The sequence below is a fragment of the Hemitrygon akajei genome, chromosome 18, assembly GCF_048418815.1.
Source record: "Hemitrygon akajei chromosome 18, sHemAka1.3, whole genome shotgun sequence".
NCBI lineage: Eukaryota > Metazoa > Chordata > Chondrichthyes > Myliobatiformes > Dasyatidae > Hemitrygon > Hemitrygon akajei.
The window spans coordinates 34153727-34178688 of NC_133141.1; the positions used below are offsets into that span (position 1 = coordinate 34153727).

The 24962-nt window shown below is 41.2% G+C and overlaps 1 protein-coding gene across 4 annotated transcripts in view; it reads left to right on the forward strand.

Moving 5' to 3' along the window:
- LOC140741294 (signal transducer and activator of transcription 5B-like) overlaps positions 1-24962 on the forward strand; it is a 159659-nt gene that overhangs the window by 75183 nt on the left and 59514 nt on the right. For all 4 annotated transcript variants that reach the window (XM_073071332.1, XM_073071331.1, XM_073071333.1 and 1 more), the window contains 4 exons: positions 14597-14738; positions 16341-16482; positions 19360-19455; positions 23732-23939. In XM_073071332.1, coding sequence (XP_072927433.1) covers positions 14614-14738; positions 16341-16482; positions 19360-19455; positions 23732-23939 — 571 coding nt within the window. In that variant the 5' untranslated portion in view covers positions 14597-14613. The remainder of the gene's footprint in view (positions 1-14596; positions 14739-16340; positions 16483-19359; positions 19456-23731; positions 23940-24962) is intronic.

The following is a 24962-nucleotide window of genomic DNA, read 5'->3' on the forward strand; positions in this document are numbered from 1 at the left end:
GATATCAATAAGATTGAAAGAGTACAAAGTAAAATTTACAAGAATGTTACTGGGACTTCAGGGCCTAAGTTATAGAGAAAGGTTGAAAAGGTTAAGACTTTTGTTCCCTGGAACATAGGGGAATGAGGGGAGATTTGATAGAGGTATACAAAATTATGAGGGATTGTAGCGATGTGCTACACACAGCGCTGAAATAATGACACGCAGTCGGTAAGTCGTTTTAAGACTAGTTTATTCAAACTTCACGGCGCTGGCATTTAATCCCTAGCGCCCGCCCTCTCCAGGCGGAAATGACATCAGAGGTGCATTACCAAAGTCTCTCCCCGCGCGCTGGCTATTTGTTAGCCGGTTCGCCTGCGCAGAAAGTGGGTCGCCACAGGATTATAGATAGGGTAAATGCAAGCAGGCTTTTTCCACTGAGATTGGGTGAGACCAGAACTGGAGGTCATGGTTAAAGGTGAAAGGTGAAATGTTTAAAGGGAACATGAGGGGGAATTTCTTCATTCAGAGGGTGGTGAGAGTGTGGAACTAGCTTCCAGCACAAGTGGCAGATACGGGTTCAATTTCAACATTTAAGAAACATTTGGATTGGTACATGGATATGAGAGGTATGACGGGCTATGGTCTGGGTGCAGGCAGATAGGACTAAGCAGAATAATAGTTCAGCATGGATTAGATGGGCCAAAGGGCCTGTTTCTGTGCTGTAGTCCCCTATGACTCTTCTCTTTGTTCAGCAAGTATTTTGGAATGCAAACACTATGTTTGCTTTTATTGAAAGAAAATGTGAATATCAGAATCAGGTCTATTATCACTTACATCTGCAAGGATGTAAAATTACTATAAATTACAAAAATAAATAAATTGAACAAAAGAGGAGTAATGAGGTAGTGTTCATGGGTTTATGAACAGTGCAGAAATCTGATGGTGGTGGGAAAGAAGCTGTTCCTGAATCATTAAGTGTAGCTCTTGTACCTTCTCGCTGATGGTAGTAACGAGAAGAGAGCATGTCCCAGATGATGAGGGTCCTTCATGTTGGATACTGCTTCTTGAGACCCCGCCTCCTGAGGATATCCTCGATGTTGGGGAGGGTTGTGCTCGTGATGGAGCTGACTGAGTCTACAACCCTCTGCATTGGAGACTCCACACCAGACGGTGATGCACCCAGTCAGAATGCTCTCGGAAACTTGTATGGCTTTGGTGACAGACTGAATCTCAGCAAAAATGAAACAGAACTGTTGGTGTGCCTTTTTTTGTGATTGTATCAATGTGTTTGGTGCAGGAACTTGAAACTGCTCACCCTTTCCATCACTGATCCCTCAATGAGGACTGGTGTGTGTTCTCCCAGCTTCCCCTTCCTGAATTCCACAATCAGTTCCTTGGTCTTACTGATGTTGTGTGAGGTTCTTGTTGTAACACCACTCAACCAGCCGATCTATCTCATTTCTGTACACCTCATCAACATCTGAGTACAAGAGTAGATATGTCTTGCTGCAATTATATTGGAGACTGCATTGGGAATATTTGTGTACAGGTGTGGTCTCACTGTCTGAAGAAAAGTTTGACAGAGTGCCAGGGGTTCACTAGAGTAATTTCACTAGAGCAGGTTTATTATACAAGGGGAAATTAAGCTGACTGAGCCTGGACTGTCTTGAGTTTGGAAGAATGTGAGTTGTTCTCATTGAAGTATCTAAAGCTCTTACAGGGTTTGACAGGGTAGATGTAGCATTGCTGTTTCCCCTGATTGGGATGTTTAAAGCCAGAGCTTATGGTCTCAAAATAAGGGGTTGGCCATTCATCACTGAGAGTAAGTTAAATTCCTATCCAAATGTTTCAGAGACTCAGTCATTATTGATAGAGATAGACGTAGATAATCACAGGGATTTGAAGGATTTTTGGATATCAAAAGGATTGGGAGATATGAGGTTAGTGCAGGAGAGTGGCACTGATGTGGAAGGTCACTCTTGTTCTCAATGAATGAGAGAGCCTGAATGGACTTCTGCTGTTTCTTATGTTTATGCAGTGGCATGGACTCCAAAGTGGCAAAGGTTAAAGCTGTGGGAATGACTCATTAACCCTCTCAATTATGCAGAATTTAAAAATAAAATAAGGATATCATCTTAAAAATTACTTTAACCATTTCCTGCTTACACCTTAAAACAAAACTAATTGAGATGTTTCCATACATGTTAATGTAATGTACTGGGCAGCACAGTAGCGTACTGGTTGGCACAACGCCTTACAGTACCAGTGACTCAGGGTTCAATTCCCATCGCTGTCTGTAAGGAGTTTGTACTACATGGGTTTCCTCCCACAGTTCAAAGACATACTGGTTGGTAGGTGAATTGGTCATTGTAAATTATCCTGTGATTAAATTGGAGGATTGTTGGATGGTGCAGCTTGAAGGGCCGGAAGGACCTTATTCCATGCTGTTTATCAATAAATAAATAAATTTTGATTAGCCACAATCATTGCTTGTGCTGAATTGTGTGGATTATCCTTCCCATTGTGAAGTCAGATCAACAGTGCAAAAACCATCTTTCTTTGTGCCAGGTTCTCTTGCTGCCCCCTGTGGTTCCCATTCCATTGCCTGTATTCACTTTCCTTCAGTTTACCTTTCAGCTTCTTGATGTAGGACAAATGAGGCAGCACAACAGAGATACAGCAAACGGCTCTGAACAATGATGTTACTTCCTAAAGCTCTGCCATAGAAGAGCTTTTTTTTATATCAAAAGCTATTAGAATTAGTTAGCTATTAAATTTTTGTTTTCAAATACCTCTACTAGATTTAAAAATTATTCATATAGATTTAAATGATTTTAAAATTAATTGTATTTAAAACACACAATAATTTAAAAACTCCCAAATGAATGGAGCCACTAGTCCTCACTAGTAACAAACTGAGATGGGATGTGAAGCACATCCTGATCCTCTCAAAGTTCAATTTATTATCAAAGTACATATATATTATCATATACTATGTTGAAATTCATTTCCTTGCAGGCATTCACAGAACAAAGAAATACTTACAATAAAAACCTACACAGAAAGACTGACAAACATTGAACGTCCAAAAGGAGACAAACTGTGCAAATACAAAGAAAGCAAATAATAAATAAATAATAGCAAGAGCATGAATTGTAGAGTCTTTGAAATTGAGTCCATAGGTTGTGGAATTAGTTCAGTGTTGAGGTGATTAAAATTTACCATCGCTAGTTCAGGAGCCTGATAGTTGAAGGGTACTTCTCACTCTTCAACATATTGTTCCTCTGTTGCTGGGCACGTGGCAAGTACAGCAAGGAAGGAAGAGTCATAAAATGTTGGTGTCCACCCTGCAGCTCGTCACAGCGTACTCTGTGACTGGCTGAGTGAGCAAAACTAACAGCTTACTTTGAACTATTAGAAAATAGTTATAGTATAACTGTAGAACCAGATCTTGCTAGAGTTCAGCATGCATGTTGCATCTTTAATTTTAAGATTTAGCTCTGACAAGGACAAAGTAATCATAAACTGAGTTTTGTAAGCTCTAACTTTTTAGAGGATAGAATTCAGGATCTCAAGTTCAAGTTCAAGTTTATTGTCATCTGATTGTAGATCTATACAACCAAATGAAACAGCGTTCTTCCAGACCACTGTGCATTCACAATATGTGCATCACAAACAGCACATAGAACTAAATGTTACCATAAACAAGTTAATAAAATATAATTCAAAATGCATGTAGTGCACAGCGCAGGTAAACAGTAAACAGTTCGCTGTACTAGTGACGAGACCCCAGTGGTGGCAGGCTATTTGTTAGTTTGACTGCCTGATGGAGGAAGCTGTCACACGGTCTGGCAGTCCCAGTCCTGATGCTCCTGTACCTCCTTCCTAATGGTAGTGGGTCAAAGAGATTGTGGGATGGGTGGTGAGAATCCTCAACAAAGCGTTGGGACCTTTGTCTACAAATCTCCTGGTAAATGTCACAAATGAAGATGAAGGAGATCTTGATCCTCTTGTTAGTTTTTACTATCCTCTGTAGGGCCTCGCTAACCGACGCCTTGCAGTTTCCGAACCACACAATGATACAGCCAGACAGGACGTTCTCAATGGTGCTCCTGTAGAAAGTTGTAGAATGGGGGTGGGGAGCCTTGCATGCTTCAGTCGCCTCAAAGTGTAGCTGCTGCTTTGCCTTCTTGGCTGGTGAGAGGTGTTGTGGGTCCAGGTTAGATCGTCTGTTATGCTCACACCAAGGAACTTTGTGCTCTTCACTCTCTCCACGGCAGAGCCATTGATGTGCAGTGGAGAGTGGTTGACCTGAGCCTTCCTGAGGTCCACAATCTTCTCTTTTGTCTTGTCCACGTTGAGACTCTGGTTGTTGTCGAATGGTGCAAGAACAAGCCCCTCTGCCTCATCCTTGTTGCTGATGAGGCCAACCACTGTAGTATCATCAGTGAACTTGATGTGGTTTGAGCCCCCGATCTGAAGGGACCATCCTGATCCCGAAGCAGTGCACGAACCTCTGCAGTCAGCCATGGTTTCTGGTTTACCCTGGTCGTGTAGTGTCTAATCAGGGTAATATCTTTGATGCATTTTCCAATGTAGCCAGTCACCGACCCTGTCATCAGTGTTGACGTGATGATTGTAGGTAGCTGCCTCCCTGAATATGCTCCAGTCTGTGCTTTTGAAACAGTCCTGCAGTGCTGAAGAGGCACCTTCTGGCCAGGTCCTAATCTCCCTGTGAATTGATTTGACTCATTAACCAGTGGTCTGTATGCAGGGATTGGCAAAATTCATATGTGGTCTGAGTATCTGAGGTGAGGATGTGGGATAGCTGTGTAGTCTCCATGAATGTTGGTATAGACCAGGTCTAATATACTCCCTCCTCTGGTTGCAAAGTTGACATGGTGGTAGAACTTTGGCAGGACTTTTTTTTAATTTGGCATGATTAAAGTTGCCAACAACATTTGGGGTTGAGTGGCATCAAGGTTGCAGATTGCATCATGGAGTTCCTGTAGTGCTTCCCCAGCAATAGCATGGGGGGGGGGGGTATAAACAGCAGTAAGCATGGTGGCAGTGAACTCCCGCAGTAAAGTAGAAGGTCCTGCACTTCACCATTTTAAAAACTCTCTCTGTGGTGAGCAGTAGGCCATTTACATGGCATAACAAAGGGATGAGTCATGTTTGTGCTCAGAATGAAATTACATTACATAAAGAGGTGCACCTAAGAGAATTTAACCAAACCTATCATGTCTGAACTTGAAGAAGGATGGTTAATATCTCTTCAGTATGAAGTACAAGTTTATCTGGTGCTTAAATTTTTCAGTCAAATCAAAGAAGCACATTTTGGAAATACAGGCAGAATGAATGTGCAGTGATGCTGTGAGGGGAGTTCGATTGAGCTGTATTATCCAGCAGGTCTGATGGTCCCATCATCTCCATCAATGCTTTGAGCAAAGGAATTTAACATTTTTTGGTAATTGAAATTTGTATAAATGTGACATAATTGTCTTAATCCCCAAGGCTTGTGAAGGTTCTAAAGAGCTGCCATGTTTCTGAATCAGCACAAGTGCTTTCATCTGACACTAGACACTAGAACACTACAGCACAGTACAAGCCCTTCAGCCCTCGATGTTGTGCCAACCCATACATTCCTTTAAATAAAGTACTAAACTCATACCACCCCGTAACACTCTATTTTTCTTTCATCCATGTGCCTGTCCAAGAGGCTCTTAAATACCCCTAATGTTTTAGCCTCCACCACCATCCCTGGCAAGTCATTCCAGGCACCCACAACCCTTTGTGTAAAAAAAACTTACCCCTGATGACTCCCCTAAGCTTCCCTCCCTTAACTTTGTACTTATGCCCTCTGGTGTTTGCTATTCATGCCCTGGGAAACAGGTACTGGCTATCCACCCTATCTATGCCTCTCATAATCTTGTAGACCTACAGGGCTTACCTGGCGTATTTTCTTCAGAGACATGAAGTCGGAAACTTTATTTTCCCTGAATAAAATGCCAAGAATCTGCTGCAGGCAATGAAGATGGAAGTCATTAAGTCTTTGTTTAGCAGCTGTATTTATATGCAATAATATACAGGGCAGAAGTAGACCATCTGGCCCCTCAGACCGTCATTTATTACAGTCATGTCTGATCTATCCCAGCGCCCAGCTCCTTTTCAATAGTGCCGTACCTATTTCACTGCCATTCACACAGTGCAAAGAATCCATATCTTTTTAGTTCAGTATCTTTCTCCTACAGATGAGTTTGTTGTTCCTTGCCTGTTTATTCTTTCATTATGCAAATTGATCCAAGTTGTGACTGCCTTTCCGTCAAGTACATTGAATTCCTTATCAAGAGAAATGTCTATCACCATGGATCCACAATAGGAATACCCTTTGACCATATTTTTAGTCTGATCACTGATTAAAGCTTAACATCTTGACCCATGACCACAGTTTCGATTATCAATTGTTACTCTGTTATAATGAAAATATTTTAAAATTTGTTCCTTGGCCTTTTCTTATTCAGCAGCAAGAGGTATTCACAAACATAGGAGGCACTGTGTATATGTTAGAAGTTTTAAGAATTTATTAGAGTTTATAAAGAATTAAATAGCCAACCAGTGGTGTAGTGGCATCAGCACTGGACTTTGAGTTCAAATCTGGCCAGCTCCCAGCATGCTTTCCATTGTGCCTGAAACGTCGACTGTGCTTCTCCCTATAGATGCTGCCTGGCCTGCTGTGTTCCACCAGTATTTTGTGTGTGATGCTTTCCATTGTGCTGGGTTGAGTATTGAGCTGGCAACTCAGCCGCTTTATAAAAATGTCAAATTCTACGGACACAGCAAAAATGCTGCCTGATGCGCCACAAGGCACAAAAAGGAACAACAACAATAAAGAATTAAATACAGAAGGAAAGAAAAACCGTGAAAGAGACAAAATAATACTTATCAACCAACCACTAAACTACATTACACAATATACTACTGGAAGGAACCACAAGTGTCCCACAGCCGTTCCAGTCTCTCTCTCTCTTTATCTCTATCTCCAGGTGGTTCTCACCACCCCCATTCACCCTACTTTTCTCTGCCCCTCAAATTCTGGCCCCTTGGTTGTGCCCAGATTTCATTGCCAGAAGCTGTTGGAGAGGTTGGGTGAGAGGCAAAGCATTTGCTTCAGTAGGCTTATGCTCAGTCAGGAGACAGGTGATCACAAACTCAAGCATAGGCAGGTATATTACAGAAGGAAAGAGAGACAGAGATTTAAGGAGGGAATTCCACAGTTTAGAGCCCAGGGAAAATGTTGAAGGCACCATTGAACAATGGTGATGTAATTAAATTTAAGGATACTCAAAAAGCCAAGATTTGAGGAGCGTAGAGATTCAAGGGTGTAGGGCGGAGATGGTTGCAGAGATGGAGAGGGATAAGACTTACAGATGGTGATGGAGATGTCTATGGGGAGCATTTCTTCTTTGTTTAGTTCATAGAATTGCTGCCAAAGGGGCAGCCGAGTGAGGGATGGACCTATTTGGTTTTATCCTTTACCTCCTTCTCCTTTCCCTCTTCCCAACTTTTCAGTGAAAACACCTCTCTTTAACTTCAAGAATAAACTTTTCCATTAAAATGCAAGCATTGTAGTCTGACAGGTCTGTTCCTGTATATGCTGTACTGTTCTGCATTCTATGTTTAAAAATACACATGAGAAATGTGCAGTACATGGCTTTCTTTACATTCATAGTGCTGTCCAGTCTGTGCATTTGTAGTGTTTGCACCTTCTGTATACACAGTACCATTGAACATGTGGGCTCTTTGGATGACGCAAACTTCAAGAGTTTGAGAGGCTTTCACACAGGGCTTCACCCCTCACTGTCCATTGGCAGCAAGAAATTAGACTGTAGTCCTTCCCTATGAAGGCTTTCTGTTGTCTACACCGAGCTTCAGTGCTTTGCTCAGTACATAGTCCTGCAGCTTGTAATTTGCCAATTTCCAAACCTCAAAGTGAATTTATTATCAAAGTACATACACTGTATGTCACTATATACAACCCTGAGATTCAATTTCTTGTAGACGCACTCAGTAAACCCAATAGCCATAATAAAATCAATGAAAACCCACACCAACAAGACGAACAAACAACCAGTGAGCAGAAGTCAGCAAACTGTGCAAATACAAAAAGAATTAAAAGCAATAATAATAAATAAGCAATAAATATCAGGAACATGAGATGAAGAGCCCATGACAGTGAGTCAGTGATAGAGTGAGTGAAGTTATCCCCTCTGGTTCAAGAACCTGATGGTTGAGGGGTAATAACTGTCCCTGAACCTGGTGGTGTGGGTCCTGAGGCTCCTGTACCTTCCTGATAGCAGCAGTGAGAAGGTGGCATGACCTGGGTGGGGGGAGTCCCTGATTATGGATACTCTGTGAGGAGGGCTTTACCTGTGATGGACTGGGCTGCATCACTACTTTTTGTAGGATTTTTTCCATTCAAGGGCATTGGTGTTACTATACCAGGCTGTGATGCAGCCAGTCAATATACTCTCCACCACACATCTATAGAAGTTTGTCTAAGTTTTAGATGTTACACCAAATTTTTGTAAACTTCTAAGTAGAGTCACTGCTGTACTTTCTTCATAATTGCACTTACATGCTGGACCCAGGACTGGTCCTCTGAAATGATAACACTGAAAAATTCAAACTTTTAGACCATCTCCACCTCTGATCCTCTGATGAGGACTGGCTCATGGACCTCTGGTTTCCTCCTCCTGTAGTCAATAATCAGCTCCTTGGTCTTGCTGACATTGAGTGAGAGCATTTAAGCATTCCCTTCTGGATATCTTGTACTGGAAGACCAACAAGTTTCAGGCTGATTAAAGTTTATCTTTCACCAACTTGATGATCTTCTGGCAGCATTTGATGTTTGTCTCAAAGTGTGTCCCTGGGAACAGCCAGCAGGTCAGAGAGTCGTTTGTTACTCAGATGCTCAGGATGAATCAGGGCAAGCACCCTTGCATCCTTTTCTAGATCTTTGCAAATGCACGATTGTCTCATCCTTATCACAGTCGTTTTGAGTCAACATGTGTTGAAATGAGGCACCAACTGTGCAGGAATAATCTGACAGGGAGGGGTCCCTCGAACTGCCAGCCAAGAGAGCTCTTGGTACTTATTGGTGGGTTGTGACAATGAGTTATACTGGCAGTTAGTTTTGATAGTCTGCTTGGGAAACCATCTCACAAGCTTCTCCCGAAGATCGTCAATTAGTCGTGGCCGAGAGGCTTGTCGGTTCCTGAGATCCTGAGACCAATAGCATCTGGCGCTTAGCTCCTGGTAGGGTCACCCCTGGTGGTAAGGGCAAAGAGCGATCCAACGAAGACATCAATGGTGCAGCTGGAGGCAGATGATGACACATCACAAAGACAGTGAGGGCAGAGGAAGGCTGCAGCAGTGAAGGGTCCCCAGTCATCTTGCATTCCATACCACTGGACCCTGACTCCGATCTGTCGAGGACTGTGCAGTGGCTGTGCGTACATCAGCCTCCCACATTAAACAAAACACGCACAGGTGTGCTGCATTAAGAATTAACCCCTTGGGAGGACCTTATACTCGACTCAAGTGATCACAGTACTAGCTACGGCCCACACTACCCATCATGTCCTCCTGAAAGGCCTGCATGATGATCCATGCTGACCACTGGCTGATACACAGTTTGAAAATGTATAAAGTCACAAGGCAGGTGCAACTGTAAGTGATTATTGCAAGGGCAGGACTCTGTAGCCTGGGACCTCCTTAGGAAGCCCCGTTTAAGAAAGAGCTGCATTCATGCATGGGTGACCCATGTCATCTGCGGCCCAATGGTGAACAACAGGATTTCACAGAGGTGGCATGGCTGTCTCCGTGTCTAAACATGCTGCATTCACAGAGGACCTTGGAGCAGTTTGCTGTTGTCTGTCAAAGGTGCAGCAAGTGCCTGATTGCTATGTGATAGAATTTCCAGGAAAATTTTTAGAGAACATAATTTCTGTCATTTACAGAAGGTCATCTGCCGTAAGTTATCTCAGTGGAACAGCAACTTCTTAAAGAAAAAAATTCAGCATAGCATGGCGCATTTGATTTGATTTAATGTTCTATACACCATTATAGGTCTAGGTGTTAGTTTCGTATGTTGTCACCAGCAGATCAGCCTTTTCCTGATTTAAATAAACAGGAACTATGATGGTTATCAGAATGTGCACTTTCAAGAATTAAATTGATTTTGTAGACAACTTTACTCAGCAAGCTGCTTTATTCAGAAAATAATTCAATTGTAGTTGGTGGATGTGTGATGCAGTTGTGATGTTTTTGAAATTTTTGGGTTTACAAGGAATTGCAATTTGAATGTTCAAAATTGCGCATGGTGTGCATTTCATGCTTTAAAACATTTGTGTAGCTAAAAAGAAATAACATTCATGTATCATTGTTATCCTGTAGCACTTCATAACCAATAAGTTTATTAAAGTTTCATCACTTTTGTTTATAGTCCAGTGCAGCATCTAATTCGAGCAAGGAACACCCTGGTCTCTCTGCACATTCCCCAAATCTATCACTATTTAAGTCGCACTTTGCCTTTCTGTTTTCCCACCAAATTTCACATTTATCCATGTTTACTGCATCACCATGTATTTTCCCACTCACTCAATTTGTCCAAATTGCCTTGAAGCCCCTTTCTATCCAAAGGTTTGCCCTTAACCACTCTACCAGTTACCCTCTCAAGAACATTCCAGTAGCTTTGTCAGGTGCAAATTCCTTTCCCAAAATCTTTGCTGACATTGTCTAATCCTTTTGATGATTAATGCACATCTTGTTGACCTATCCTTCAATCATTTTAAAAGGAGCTGCCAACTTGTTAAAAAGTACATCTGGTTCAGCTATATCATATAGGAAAGAAAATGTGTTCCTCTTTAGCCCACAACCAGTTTGGTTGAAATAAGCTACTATGTACACTCAGTGGCCAATTTATTAAATGCATTTATACACCTGCTTATTAATCCGAATATATATCAGCCAATTATGTGGCAGTAACTCAATGCATAAAAGCATGCAGACATGGTCAAGAGGTTCATTTGTTGTTCAGACCAAGCATCAGAAAGGGGGAGAAATGTGATCTAAGTGACTTTGACCGTGGAATGATTGTTAGTGCCAGATGCGGTAGTTAGTGTATCTCAGAAACTGCTGATCTGGGATTTTCGCGCACAGCAGTCTCTAGAGTTTACAGAGAATGGTGTGAAAAACAACAAAAAAATCCAGTGATCAGCAGTTCTGTGGGCGAAAATACCTTGTTAATGAGAGAGGTCAGAGGAGAATGGACAGACTGGTTCAAGCTGACAGGAAGGTGACAGTAACACAAAAAAACACGTTACAACAGTAGTGTGTAGAAGAGCATCTCTGAATATACAACACATCGAACTTTGAAGTGGATGGACTAAAGCAGCAGAACACCACGCCGAGTTTCACTCACTTCTGTTCCTAATAAAGTGGCCACTGAGTGTAAGTTTAAAAACCTCCAATGAAGTCGATGAAGAGTAAAACCAGGTTTGGTGAATAATGGAGAATACATGCAAAATGCTAGAGGAACTCAGTAGGTGAGGCAACATGTAGGAAGGGAAATAAACAGTCAACGCTTCAGGCCAAAGCTCTTCACCTGCAGAATCGCTTGTGTCTCTGCATAATGTGGAGTAGCCTGAAACTACTCCATTACCATCAGACACATAAGGTTAGAATTTGAGCATGTCTCACTGAATTCTGTTTTGAAAGTACAGTAAGTACAATTAGATGGTAACCTACCTGTATATGCACTGTTAGCGAGAATAGTTAGGGGACTTTGGAATATTGCATCATTGTTCCTATCCATAAAGAAGTCAATATGCTTTTAATACAAAGCAACCTACCCTGCTCTGGTGCAGCATACTTTCATTTATATTGCATAATTGTTCATACTGATGTATCAATCAACTGCACATTGTACTGTTACTGTGGAATCTGAAATCAAATCAGAAAATATTCAACAGCTTCAATGGAAGGAGAATGATTCGTCAGAATTGATGGTGCCATGGTTGCTGCCTGGCCTAGTGTTTCCAGCATTTTCTGTGCTTCTCATATAATAGTTGTCCCTTTTTAGTGCAAAACATCACCTCTTTGGAGTAGTTTTTCTGTACAATTATTGGAAAATGAAGATTAACCACAACCTGAGTAATTTTTTCTTCCTTTGATACATGTGTAAGAAAAAGTACTGAGGTCAGTTATAGCTGTGATCAGCTCATTCTGCATAGTTTGCAGATGAGTCACAATCCAGGGATGCTATTGATAATTGCACTATGTGTTATGAACATATTACTCATGTAAATCAGAATCGCAATTAACATCACCAGCATATGTCGTGAAATTTGTTAACTTAGTGGCAACAATATAATACAATACATGATAAATATAGAAAAAAACTGAATTAAAGTATGTATATGCATATTAAATAGTGCAAAAACAGACATTTTAAAAAAGTGGTTTATAGCGTTCATGGGTTCAATCGGATGGCAAAGGGGAAGAAGCTGTTCCTGAATCACTGAGTGTGTGCCTTCAGGCTTCTGTACCTCCTACCTGATGGTAACAGTGAGAAAAGACCATGTCCTGGATGTTCAACTTGAAATTACTCAGTCTCTCCAGTTAGAAACATAGAAACATAGAAAACCTACAGCACAATACAGGCCCTTTGGCCCACAATGCAGTGCTGAACATGTCCTTACTTTAGAAATTACCTAGGGTTACCCATAGCCCTCTATTTTTCTAAGCTCTATGTACCTGTCCAGGAGTCTCTTAAAAGACCCTATTGTATCCGCCTCCAACACAATCGCTTACAGCCCATTCCACGCACTCACCACTGTCTGCGTAAAAAACTTACCCCTGACGTCTCCTCTGTACCTACTTCCAAGCACCTTAAGACTGTGCCCTCTCATGTTAGCCATTTCAGCCCTGGGAAAAAGTCTCTGACTATCCACACGATCAATGCCTCTCATCATCTTGTACACCTCTATCAGGTCACCTCTCATCTTCCGCCATTCCAAGGAGAAAAGGCCAAGTTCACTCAGCCTATTCTCATAAGGCATGCTTGTAAATCTCCTCTGCACCCTTTCTATGGTTTCCACATCCTTCCTGTAGTGGGGTGACCAGGATTGAGCACAGTACTCCAAGTGGGGTCTGACCAGGGTTCTATATAGCTGCAACATTACCTCTCAGCTCTTAAACTCAATCCCATGATTGATGAAGGCCAATGCACTGTATGCCTTCTTAACTACAGAGTCAACCTGCACAGCAGATTTGAGTGTCTTATTGACTCAGACCCCAAGATCCCTCTGATCCTCCACACTGCCAAGTGTCTTACCATTAATACTATATTCTGCCATCACATTTGACCTACCAAAATGAACCACCTCACACTTAACTGGGTTGAACTCCATCTGCCACTTCTCAGCACAGTTTTGCATCCTATCGATGTCCCACTGTAACCTCTGACAACCCTCCACAATATCCCCAACCTTTGTGTCGTCAGCAAATTTACTAACCCATCCCTCCACTTCCTCATCCAGATCATTTATAGAAATCACTAAGAGTAGGGGTCCCAGAACAGATCTCTGAGGCACACCACTGGTCACCGACTTCCATGCAGAATATGACCCACCTACAACCACTCTTTGCCTTCTGTGGGCAAGTCAGTTCTGGATCCACAAAACAATGTCCCCTTGGATCCCATGCCTCTTTACTTTCTCAATAAGCCTTACATGGGGTACCTTATCAAATGCCTTGCTGAAATCCATATACACTACATCTACTGCTGTACCTTCATCAATGCGTTTAGTCACATCCTCAAAAAAATTCAATCAGGCTGGTAGGGCATGACTTGCCTTTGACAAAGCCATGCTGAATATTCCTAATCATATTATGCCTCTCCAAATGTTCATAAATCCTGCCTCTCAGGATCTTCTCCATCAACTTACCAACCATTGAAGTAAGACTCACTGGTCTATAATTTCCTGGGCTATCTCTACTCCCTTTCTTGAATAAGGGAACAACATCCGCAACCCTCTAATCCTCCGGAACCTCTCCTGTCCCCATTGATGATGCAAAGGTCATCGTCAGAGGCTCAGCAATCTCCTCCCTCGCCTCCCACAGTAGCCTGGGGTACATCTCATCTGGTCCTGGTGACTTATCCAAGTTGAAGCTTTCCAAAAGCTCCAGCATATCCTCTTATATTCTTATATTCTCAAGCTTTTCAGTCCACTGTAAGTCATTCCTACAATCACCAAGAACCTTTTCTGTAGTATTCATTAAGTACCTCTGCTATCCTCTCCAGTTCCATACACACTTTTTCCACTGTCGCACTTGATTGGTCCTACTCTCTCACGTCTTATCCTCTTGCTCATCTTTTTAAGATCCTCTCACTGTTCTAACTGGCTGATGTCCATGCGCTTGCGCAGTCGTGCCTCAATCCCTTCTGATCCCTCTATGAAGATTGGTTTGTGTTCCCTCATCTTACCCTTCCTGTCTGTACATTGACATCTTTGAAAATAAAATACTAAATATACATTTTTTGTTTCAGGTACTCAAAGATAAAGAATGGCATTCTGGAGTGAGATAATGAAACACCAACAGTTCCTTCCTCGGTTCCAGGAATTGTATGAAAAACATTTCCCCATTGAAGTCAGACATTATCTTGCCGAATGGATAGAGCAACAGCCATGGTCAGTCTGGACTTACTCTCCAGTTCTGTATTTCTCGCTTTTTTTATCGGGTAATTCTCCCAAATTTCCCGCATTTATATTTCCCCCTTGTATATATACTACTAATTGATGCATAGATTTTTAGTGTATTTTACTAGAAAACACTAAATTATTGATTTCCAATATCACAGTTGCTTTCTGTTTGGGAACTCTGATATGGTTCATTGCTATCTTGATTAGTGAATAAACCAACGGTGTTTTTCTTGATGGGTGTGTGCTTTACTTCTTCAATACTTTACTGAATAGTTATAGAGTATGTGGTTAAATAGATATGCCCATTTCCAAATCTAAGAGAGGAATAACTGTTTGATATATCCTTTTTGAAACAGTATTTTCCTTTCCTGATGGTTAGTATCTGTCACTAAGCTTGATGGATAGTAATTCATCTCATGGGCATGACATGAAGAAGCTCCATTGTTTAAGGTGTGCCTTCTCTGATATGCAGTCACTGGAGCCAATTTATCCATTTGAAAAAGCAGCTGGGGCAAAGTTAGTACAATAAGGTTCTGGGTAGCTGTCAACAGAGCTATAACTCTGGAACTCCAGGCCACCTTTGCCTGAAATGTTATTATCACATATGTGAACATGGACAGTATTAACAAATATTTTGTCATGACAAGGGAGCGTCATCACAATCATGCCCATTTCTGTTAGTCCTAGTGTTAGAACACTACAGCACAGAAGCAGGCCCTTTGGCCCATCTACTCCATACTGAATTAAATCATTAATCTGTCTACTCCCATCAACCTGCACCCATAGCCCTTCATACCCCATCCATGTATCTATCCAAATTTCTCTTAAATGTTGAAATCAAGCCTGCATCCACCACTTATGCTGGCAGCTCATTTCATACTCCCACACCCTCTGAGTGATGATGTTCTCCCTAAACATTTCATCTTTCACCCTTAACCCACGACCTTTAGTTCTAGTCTCACCCAACCTCAGTGGAAAAAGCCTTCTTTCATTTACCCTATCTATACCCTGCATAATTTTGTATACCTCTATCAAACCTTTCCTCAATCTATGTTTTAGGGAATAAAGTCCTAACCTATTCAACCTTTCTCTACAACTCAGGTCCTCCAGACCCAGTAACATCCTTGTAAATTTTCTCTGTGCTCTTTCAAACTTTTTTACATCTTTCCTGTAGGTAGGTGACTAAAACTGCACACAATACTCCAAATTAGGCCTCACCAGCATCTTATACAATTTCAACTTAACTTCCCAACTACTGTATGCAATACATTGATTTATGATGGCCAATGTGTGAACAGCTTTCTTTACGACCCTATGTATCTGTGACGGATTCCCAGATCCCTTTGTTCTACTGCAATCCTCAGCGCCCTGCCACTCACCGTGTAAGACCTACCCTGGTTGGTCCTACTGAAGTCCAACACCTCACACTTGTCTGCATTAAATTCCATCTGGCATTTTTCACACCAAACATCTAATATTCAACAGTGAATTAGTGAATTGTGGATTCGAAATAATGTAATTCTCCCCATGAAGTCTGAGTCAGTGAGAGAAGTGTATGTGAAAAGTTTCATTTTGTCTCTTTTCTTTTAGGAGTTCCATTAACAGAAACCCTTCCCATGAAAGCCTTGCTCGAAATCTATTAGACACAATGGTGTCAGAATTACGGAAAGTAGCAAATCACATGTCATATCCAGTAAATTGCAAGCTGAATGAATATGCAGCTTACTTCAAGGTATGGTGCAGGGTATAATTAAGAGGACACTTGCTTAATCTGTATTTTAACATGATCAAGCAGTAAAGGATTGATAGTAATGGATCTGTCTACATGTTGTTTAATTAGCAAGCTGTTTAGAGTTGTCTATTTTTTTTTAAGGTAATCTATTCATTTCCTTGGGTTTCCACCAGCATTACACCGTTCACATTCAGAGCATGGGCAGAGAATCTGCTGTATTTTTCTCCCTTGCTGACTAATGTGCCGTGCTTAGGTCAGCAGCTCATATTATGGGGTACAAATCTTTGCTTTGCCATTCTATATCACTATCCATTAATCGCCAGTGTACTTTTGCCCAATTTACTAGTTATAACTAACCATCATTGATTACTAACTGGTAGATTAGAATACTCAAATGTATTTACAGGTCATACAGCATGGAAAGAAGCCCTTTGTTCCACTAAGTCTGTGTCAACCATTAAACACTCAATTATACTAATCCTGCACTATTCCCATTAAATCCCCCTAGATTCTACCACACACTAGGAGCAATTTACGGCGGCCAATTCACCTACCAATCTGCATGCCTTAGAGATATGGGATGAAACCAGGCCACCTGAAGTAGCCCATGCAAACTCCATGCAGATAGCACTCAAGGTCAGGATTGAGACCGGGGTGCTGGAGTTGTGGTGTAGCACTACCGTGCTGCTTGTTTTCCCAGAGTTATGGTCTATATCTACCACTAAGAGAGGGATGAACTTGCTGAAGTCAATGAAACCTAATTTTGAAAGTAATAGTTGTACACAGATATTGAACTCATCTGGTTTCTAATGTGTCGACAACAAACGGACATGTTTATATTCCATAATGAACTGACATGTTGAAAACAATTCCAATAATATTATTTCCAACATCCATTATTATAATGATTAAAATAATTTTAGTGCATTGGAAGGTTTAATTTCAAGGTTGATTGAATATTCTAACCTAGTGTTCTGTCAACATTTCCCTGCAGAACAGTTCTGCCTGTAGATGATCTTGTGAGAGTCATCTGGAATAAAACCAAAGAACAAGCTGCCTAAGGAACTGAACTGGTCAGGCAGCAATCTTTGGTTTTGATCTGAAAAAAATGTTGCGGTTGTGTTAACCAATCCTGAATCCAGTCAAGCTCAAGTCATTTTAAATTGCCAAGAAGCTTGCAATTCCTTTCAAGCCATGATGTGATTTTTCCCCACCCTGAGTAATGCTCCATGAATAATGAATCAACTCAGTTGATTGTTCAAAAATTCCAGTCGTTTGCCATCTGGCTCACCTGGGCCTGTTCCACAATTTCCCTTTAGGTTCCACCAGACTCTGTGTCCTGTGATTCCCTTTAAACTTGTTGGGGAATCATTTCCCACACATCCTTCAAATTCACCGGGGTCCTGTTTTTCATGCTCCCTCTAAATTCACTGTCTTTGTTTCTCATAATCTCTTTAAACTTACTGGGCTCGTGGGAAAATTTCTTGTACTATTATGTAATATGCAGGAAAAAAACTGAACTAGCAGTGGATTGAGGTGTTAAGTGAAAAGGAGTAATATCTAATGGTCCAGATAATGTGCCAGTCCAGCACTGAGGTTGCTCAATGATCAAAGTTTATTTACAGTAGTTTGTTCACTATTATTTTCTCTCTGTACTTTTCAAGTCCAAACTCCACTATTTAAATTTTAAGCAAACTTGTAAAAACGTTTATGGGATATCTATCATCCATGCCTCTTGGCACTAATAATGCCTCTTTTCCTGTCTTAACTTTCTACCCTCCATCTTTACCCCTCACCAGGCTCTCAGTTTTCATCACTTTTGAATGCTGCTTAACCTGAATACAGGACTTGATTTTGGCTCCCAGTAAGTGATGCCATGGGGAAGGGGTTATTGACTTATTGACTTTTTTTTAATTCCAGTGTAAAAGCCACTGCATTGAGAGCAGACAACTGCAGCTGCCTCATTCTAATGAATCAGAATAGACAATAGACAATGGACAGTAGGTGCAGGAGTAGGCCATTTGGCCCTTCTAGCCAGCACCGCCATTCACTGTGATCATAGATGATCATACACAATCAGTACCCCGTTCCTGCCCTCTCCCCATATCCCTTGACCCCGCTATCTATAAGAGCTCTATCTAACTCTCTCTTGAATACATCCAGAGAATTGGCCACTGCCTTCTGAGGCAGAGCATTCCACAAATTCACAAATGTCTGGGTGAAAAAGTTTTTCCTCAACTCTGATCTAAATGGCCTACACCTTACTCTTAAACTGTGCCCTCTGGTTCTGGACTCCCTCAAAACAGGGAACATGTTTCCTGCCTCCAGCATGTCCAATCCCCTAATAATCTTATATGTTTCAATCAGATCCCCTCTCATCCTTCTAAATTCCAGTGTATACAAGCCCAGTCGCTCCAATCTTTCAACATATGACAGTCCTGCCATTCCAGGAATTAACCTTGTGAACCTACGCTGCACTCCCTCAATAGCAAGAATGTCCTTCCTCAAATTTGGAGACCAAAACTGCACACAGTACTCCAGATGGGGTCTCACCAGGGCCCTGTACAGCTGCAGAAGGACCTCTTTACTCCTATACTCAATTCCTCTTGTTATAAAAGCCAGCATGCCATTAGCTTTCTTCACTGCCTGCTGTACCTGCATGCTTGCTTTCATTGACTGATGTACAAGAACACCTAGATCTCGTTGTACTTCCCCTTTTCCTAACTTGACTCCATTTAGATCGTAATCTGCCTTCCTGTTCTTGCCACCAAAGTGGATAACCTCACACTTTGCTGTGACTACTTGTATTTACTGTAATTATTTGATAGCAATAGTTCTAATATAATATTTTAATCAATACTTCATTCTGCATTACAGAATATGTTTGATCACCAGCCTTTGGAATTCGTGAATACCATGAACTACCTCTTGATGCAAGAAAATACATTGTTTCAGGAGCTTCAGCAGAGCAGTGTAAGTATAGAATCCTTTCCAAGACTGCAGGATAAATTTTAATGTTGATAACTCTTGGACTGACTCATTGAAGGATCTTGATATCATAACTGCACTCAAGGCCCAGACAAGGTGTCTGGTAGAATAGGTCCTTTCTAAACAAAAGGCTGATTTATTTGTTTCTTGAGTCCAGGAGCACTGTCACCATAGAAAAGAACTGTTTATTATCTTGATCATAATCCATCAGTTTAGATTTATTGATGTACTTATAGGAGTCCACAGGAGATTTCTTTGGATAAATTGGCACCTTACTATGGAAGAACAACTTTGTTGATATGGTTGTATTATTGGTAAATAATAGAAATAGTAGTCCAAAGAGTTTTGACAGGTGCATCTTTTAGTGGCATCTTAAAATTGATTAAATTGTTTGACACTGACTTTTCAAACATTTTACCTTTTTATAAATATAACAAAATCATTATTCAAATTATTTTAAAACTTCTGTGAAATATCACATTAAAGATAAGAACATAAGAAATAAGAGCAGGAGTAGGCTATCTGGCTCATTGAGCCTGCTCTGTCATTCAATAAGATCATGGCTGATCTGGCCATGGGCTCATCCCCACCTACCTGCTTTTTTCCCATAACCCTTAATTCCCCGACTCTGCAAAAAATCTATCCAACCTTGTCTTAAATATATTTACTGATGTAGCCTCCACTGCTTCATTGGGCAGAGAAGTCCACAGATTCACCACTCTCTGGGAAAAGCAGTTCCTCCTCATCTCCATCCTAAATCTACTCCCCCGCAATCTTGAGGCTATGTCCCCTAGTTCTAGTCTCACCTTTCAGTGGAAACAACTTTCCTGGCTCTATCTTACCTATCCCTTTCATAATTTTATATGTTCCTAAAAGATCACCTCTCATTCTTCTGAATTCCAGTGAGCATAGTCCCAGGTGACTTGATCTCTCCTCATAGTCTAACCCCCCCTCATCTCTGGAATCAACCAGGTGAACGTCCTCTGCACTGCCTCCAAAGCCAGTATATCCTTCCTCAAGTATGGAGACCAGAACTGCACACAGTACTCCAGGTGTGGCCCCACCAGTACCCTGTATAGTTGCAGCATAACCTTCCTGCTCTTAAATTCACTCCCTCTAGCAATGAAGGCCAACATTCCATTTGCCTTCTTGACAACCTGCTGCACCTGCAAACCAACCTTCTGTGATTCATACACAAACACTCCCAAGTCCCTCTGCACAGCAGCATGCTGCAATTTTTTACTATTTAAATAATAATCTGCACTTCCAGTATTCCTTCCAAAATGGATGACCTGGCATTTACCAACATTATACTCCATCTGCCAGACCCTTGCCCACTCACTTAACCTATCTATATCTCTCTGTATCTTCTGCACAATTTGCATTTCCACTCAATCTAATGTCTTCAGCAAACTGTGGTGAACTACATATACCTGTCTGGACACGCCCCCCCCCCCCCCCCCCGCTGACTGCTCCTGTGGCTCCTCCCACAGACCCCTGTATAAAGGTGATTGGAGGCACTGCTCCCCCTCAGTCTCCAGGATGTTGTGTGATGGTCTCTTGCTGCTGATAGTGCTCTCTTCCAGCTAATAAAAGCCTATCTCTCACCTCACGTCTCTGAGTTATTGATGGTGCATCACAAACTTAGATACACTACACTCGATCCCCTCTTCCTGATGGTTAATGTATATTGTGAGCAGTTGTGGGCCCAGCACCGACCCCTGTGACACACCACTCACCACTGATTGCCAACCAGAGTAACACTCATGTATCCCAACTCTCTGCTTTCTATTAGTTAACCAATCCTCTATCCATGATGATACATCACCCCCAACTCTTTGTATCCTTATTTTATGGATAAGTCTTTTATATGGCACCTTATCAAATGCTTTCCAGAAATCCAAATAAATAACATCCATCTGTTCCCCTCTATCCACTGCGCTCATTATATCCTCAAAGAACTCCAGAAAGTTTGTCAAACAGGACCTGTCTTCGCTGAATCCATGCTGTGTCTGCCTGATGGATCCATTTCTTTCCAGATGCCTCGCTATTCCTTCTTTAATGATAGCTTCAAGCATTTCCCCCAACTACAAATGTTAATCTAGCTGGCCTGTATCCTTTTTCTGAACAGTGGTGTGACATTTGTCATCTCCCAATCTGCCAGAGAATTTTGGTAAATTATCACCAGAGCCTCTACTGTAACTTCTGCCATTTCTTTCAGTACCCTGGGATGCATTCCACCAGGACCAGGGGACTTGTCTATCTTGAAGCCCACAAGTTTGATCAGCACTACCTCTTTAGTGATAGCTATTGTATCGAGGCCCTCACCTCCCATCGTATCCATAACATCACCCTTTGGCATGTTAGACGTGTAAAACTGACACAAATAGTCATTCAAAGCCTCGGCCATTTCCTCATTACCCAGTATTAATTCCTCCTTTTCGTCTTCCAAGGGATGACTTTTTTCTATTATCCATGTGCCTATCTAGCAGTCTCTTAAATATCTATTCTGATCTAACCTGGGCCTAACATGTTGATGCAATTATGAAGCAGCTATACTTCATGAGGAGTTTGAGGAGATTTGCTTTGTCACCAAACACTCCAGCAAATTTCTACAGGTGTACCATGGAGAGCATTTTAACTGGTTGCATCACTGTCTGGTGTGGAGGAACCACTGCACAGGTTTGGAAAAAGCTGCAGAGGCTTGCAAACTCAGCCAGTTCCTCCCAGGACATGCCCTCTTCTCATTACTACTGTCAGGAAGGAGGTGCAGGAGGCTGAAGACACACACTAAATGTTTTAGGAACAGCTTCTTCCCCTCTGCCATCACATTTTTGCATGGAAAAAGAACCCATGAACACTACCTCAATATTTTTGCTCACTTTTTACACTACTTATTTAATTTTTAAATATTCTATATACAGTATTGTGTAAAAGTCTTGGGCGCGCGCGCGCGCACACACACACACACACACACACACACACACACACACACACACACACACACACACACACACACACACACACACACACACACACACACACACACACACACACACACACACACACACACACACACACACACACACACACACACACACACACACACACACACACACACGTGCCAAAAGCATTATGTTAAATTGGAAGTGAATTGCTTCTTTATTAAGAAGGATTTTTTAAGTCTCTGAATGGTAGGAAAGGAAGAGGTAAATGGATGGTTACAGGGGTAGGAGGGTGGTATTGATGGAATTGAAAGTTGCATAGGGTACAGTCCTTTTAGTAGTGGAAGATATGCCATCTCTAAGCTGGAAACAGAAATGAATTGTTCACCTGAACTCCCCAACACATGCATTTTTTTTTCCCCTAGATGATCTCCCAGCCAAATCCCCAAATCCTGACCAGACATGGGTGTGCTTAGCAAGCATGGCAATAGCACTGCCCCATTGTATCCAAGGGCAATGCTTATACAACTATTTAAGATAAAATCCAGTTCAAAATGAAAGAAACTTAGCACAAAATGAAGTCAAGTACTGACTTTCAAATAGATTCATAAATGAAACATTGTTCAATTTTTTGAAAACTAGTTGTTCCTTTTATTTACTGATCATAGAAAAACTTAAGCACTCAGGCAAGCCTACTATAGATGTTTTCAATGTGGCCTTGTTTTGAATTTTGGTTGATTATACAGCTGGGGCATCTTTTACTATATTGTAATATATTTTTCTGTGTCTGAGACTTAGCTTGTTTTCTGCTGAAATTTTCATCCATGCCTTGCCACCTCAGGGCTCAAATTGTTCAATGGCTCCTTCATTCTAGTCTGCATTCATTTGGTATATTCCACTCTGCTGCCATAGATCTGCTGTCTAAAAGAGAAAAATAGAAAATCTTAGAAATACTCAATAGGTCAGGCAGTGTCTGGGGAGAAAGAGTTGATGTTTCCGGTTGTGACATTTTTTCAGAAAGGTGAGCTTCCAGTAGAGGATCATCAACCTGAAATGTTAAGATTTCTTTCTTCCTTCACAGCAGCTGCCTGACATGCTGAATATTTCTAGCATCTTCTGCTACTTTCAGATTTTTAGGATCTGCAGTATTTTGGCTTTCAAATAAGAGACTTTTGTAAAATAGAGTCATATATTATGTTTATGGATGGAATTTACAAATAAAAGGCATATATTCACCCAATAAATATTCACTTTTGTGGAGGATAAAGATACAAAACAAGCTTCAATTACAGATATTCCTTCATGTTTTGTTCTAGGTCAATGTTGGTCTACCTAACCCTTTACCAGCCCAAACTTTTCCAACCACCAGCAGCGAAAGGATGAAGCAAGACGATGCAAATGTAGTACAGCAGTTAACTTTATTGAACAATGTAATCAAGAGCATTCAGATGTACCGTAGTGCAATTCAACAAATCAATGAGTCTCTTGAACGTGAGCAGCAACAACCGTCACGGTGTTTCCAGAGTGAGTATGAAGCAGATATCAAGAGATCTTTTAGGAAGTTCAAAATCCTAAAGTATCTTATGTAAAAGTACATAGAAGGCCATTTGGCCCATTGTGTTCATATTGGTTCTAAAAGGTGAATACAATAGTCCTATTCTCCACTTCCTTGTTTCCTTATATATAGCCCTCCTTCACAAATGGCCATCAATTCCCCTCTGTTTTTTTTGCCATTAACTTAGACTAAAGGGTAAAGTACAGCAGCCTCTTAATCAACTAGCATGTCTTGGGATGTTGGAGGAAACCACGGGACGTAGGAAAAACTTGTGATCGTGGAGAAGATACAGGCAGTACCTGAGATCAGGATCAAACCTGGTTCCTAGAAGTACCAGGCAAATATCAAATCTATTTGAAAATTATCATAATTCATTTCTGGGTAATTTCATAAAATACTGACATTTGATTATGAATAAAATTTGGAATTGCTCCATAAACTAATCAGTTTACTGAGAAGTCTTGTAAAATAAACATAGAAGAAATGAACAGCAGATCTGCTGGCATTTGGACAGAAGATAGGTTACTGTTTCTGGTGGAGCATTGAGATCACAAGATTATTGAAAATGATAAAAAAAATTCAGTGCATCATTTTTAATCAGCACAGAATTTTGGCATTCCAGCATCCATGAATTTCTCAAGAAATTGTTTTCATTATTCTCTGCAGTAGTCTGAGCCATGTGTTCAGCTGTCGGTGAAAAGAGGGCCCTTGCATCTGATGTGTGTTTTGGTGTTTAGGTTATGTGTGTCTACATCTTATTTGGTTTAATTTTACCTTCCTTGATTGGGCGCATTGAGTGATGGATCATTTAACATGCTTTCTACCATGTTCAAGCTATTTAAAAATTATTTAACTCATACGTATGCTGATTATGTCAATATGACTCTCTCAAAATGTGCACCCTCAATCAAGCATATCACAAATATATTGAAAGACCCACTTTTTTCTGTGTACTCCCCTCCCTCCCTCTCTCTCACTCTCACTTCTCCCCT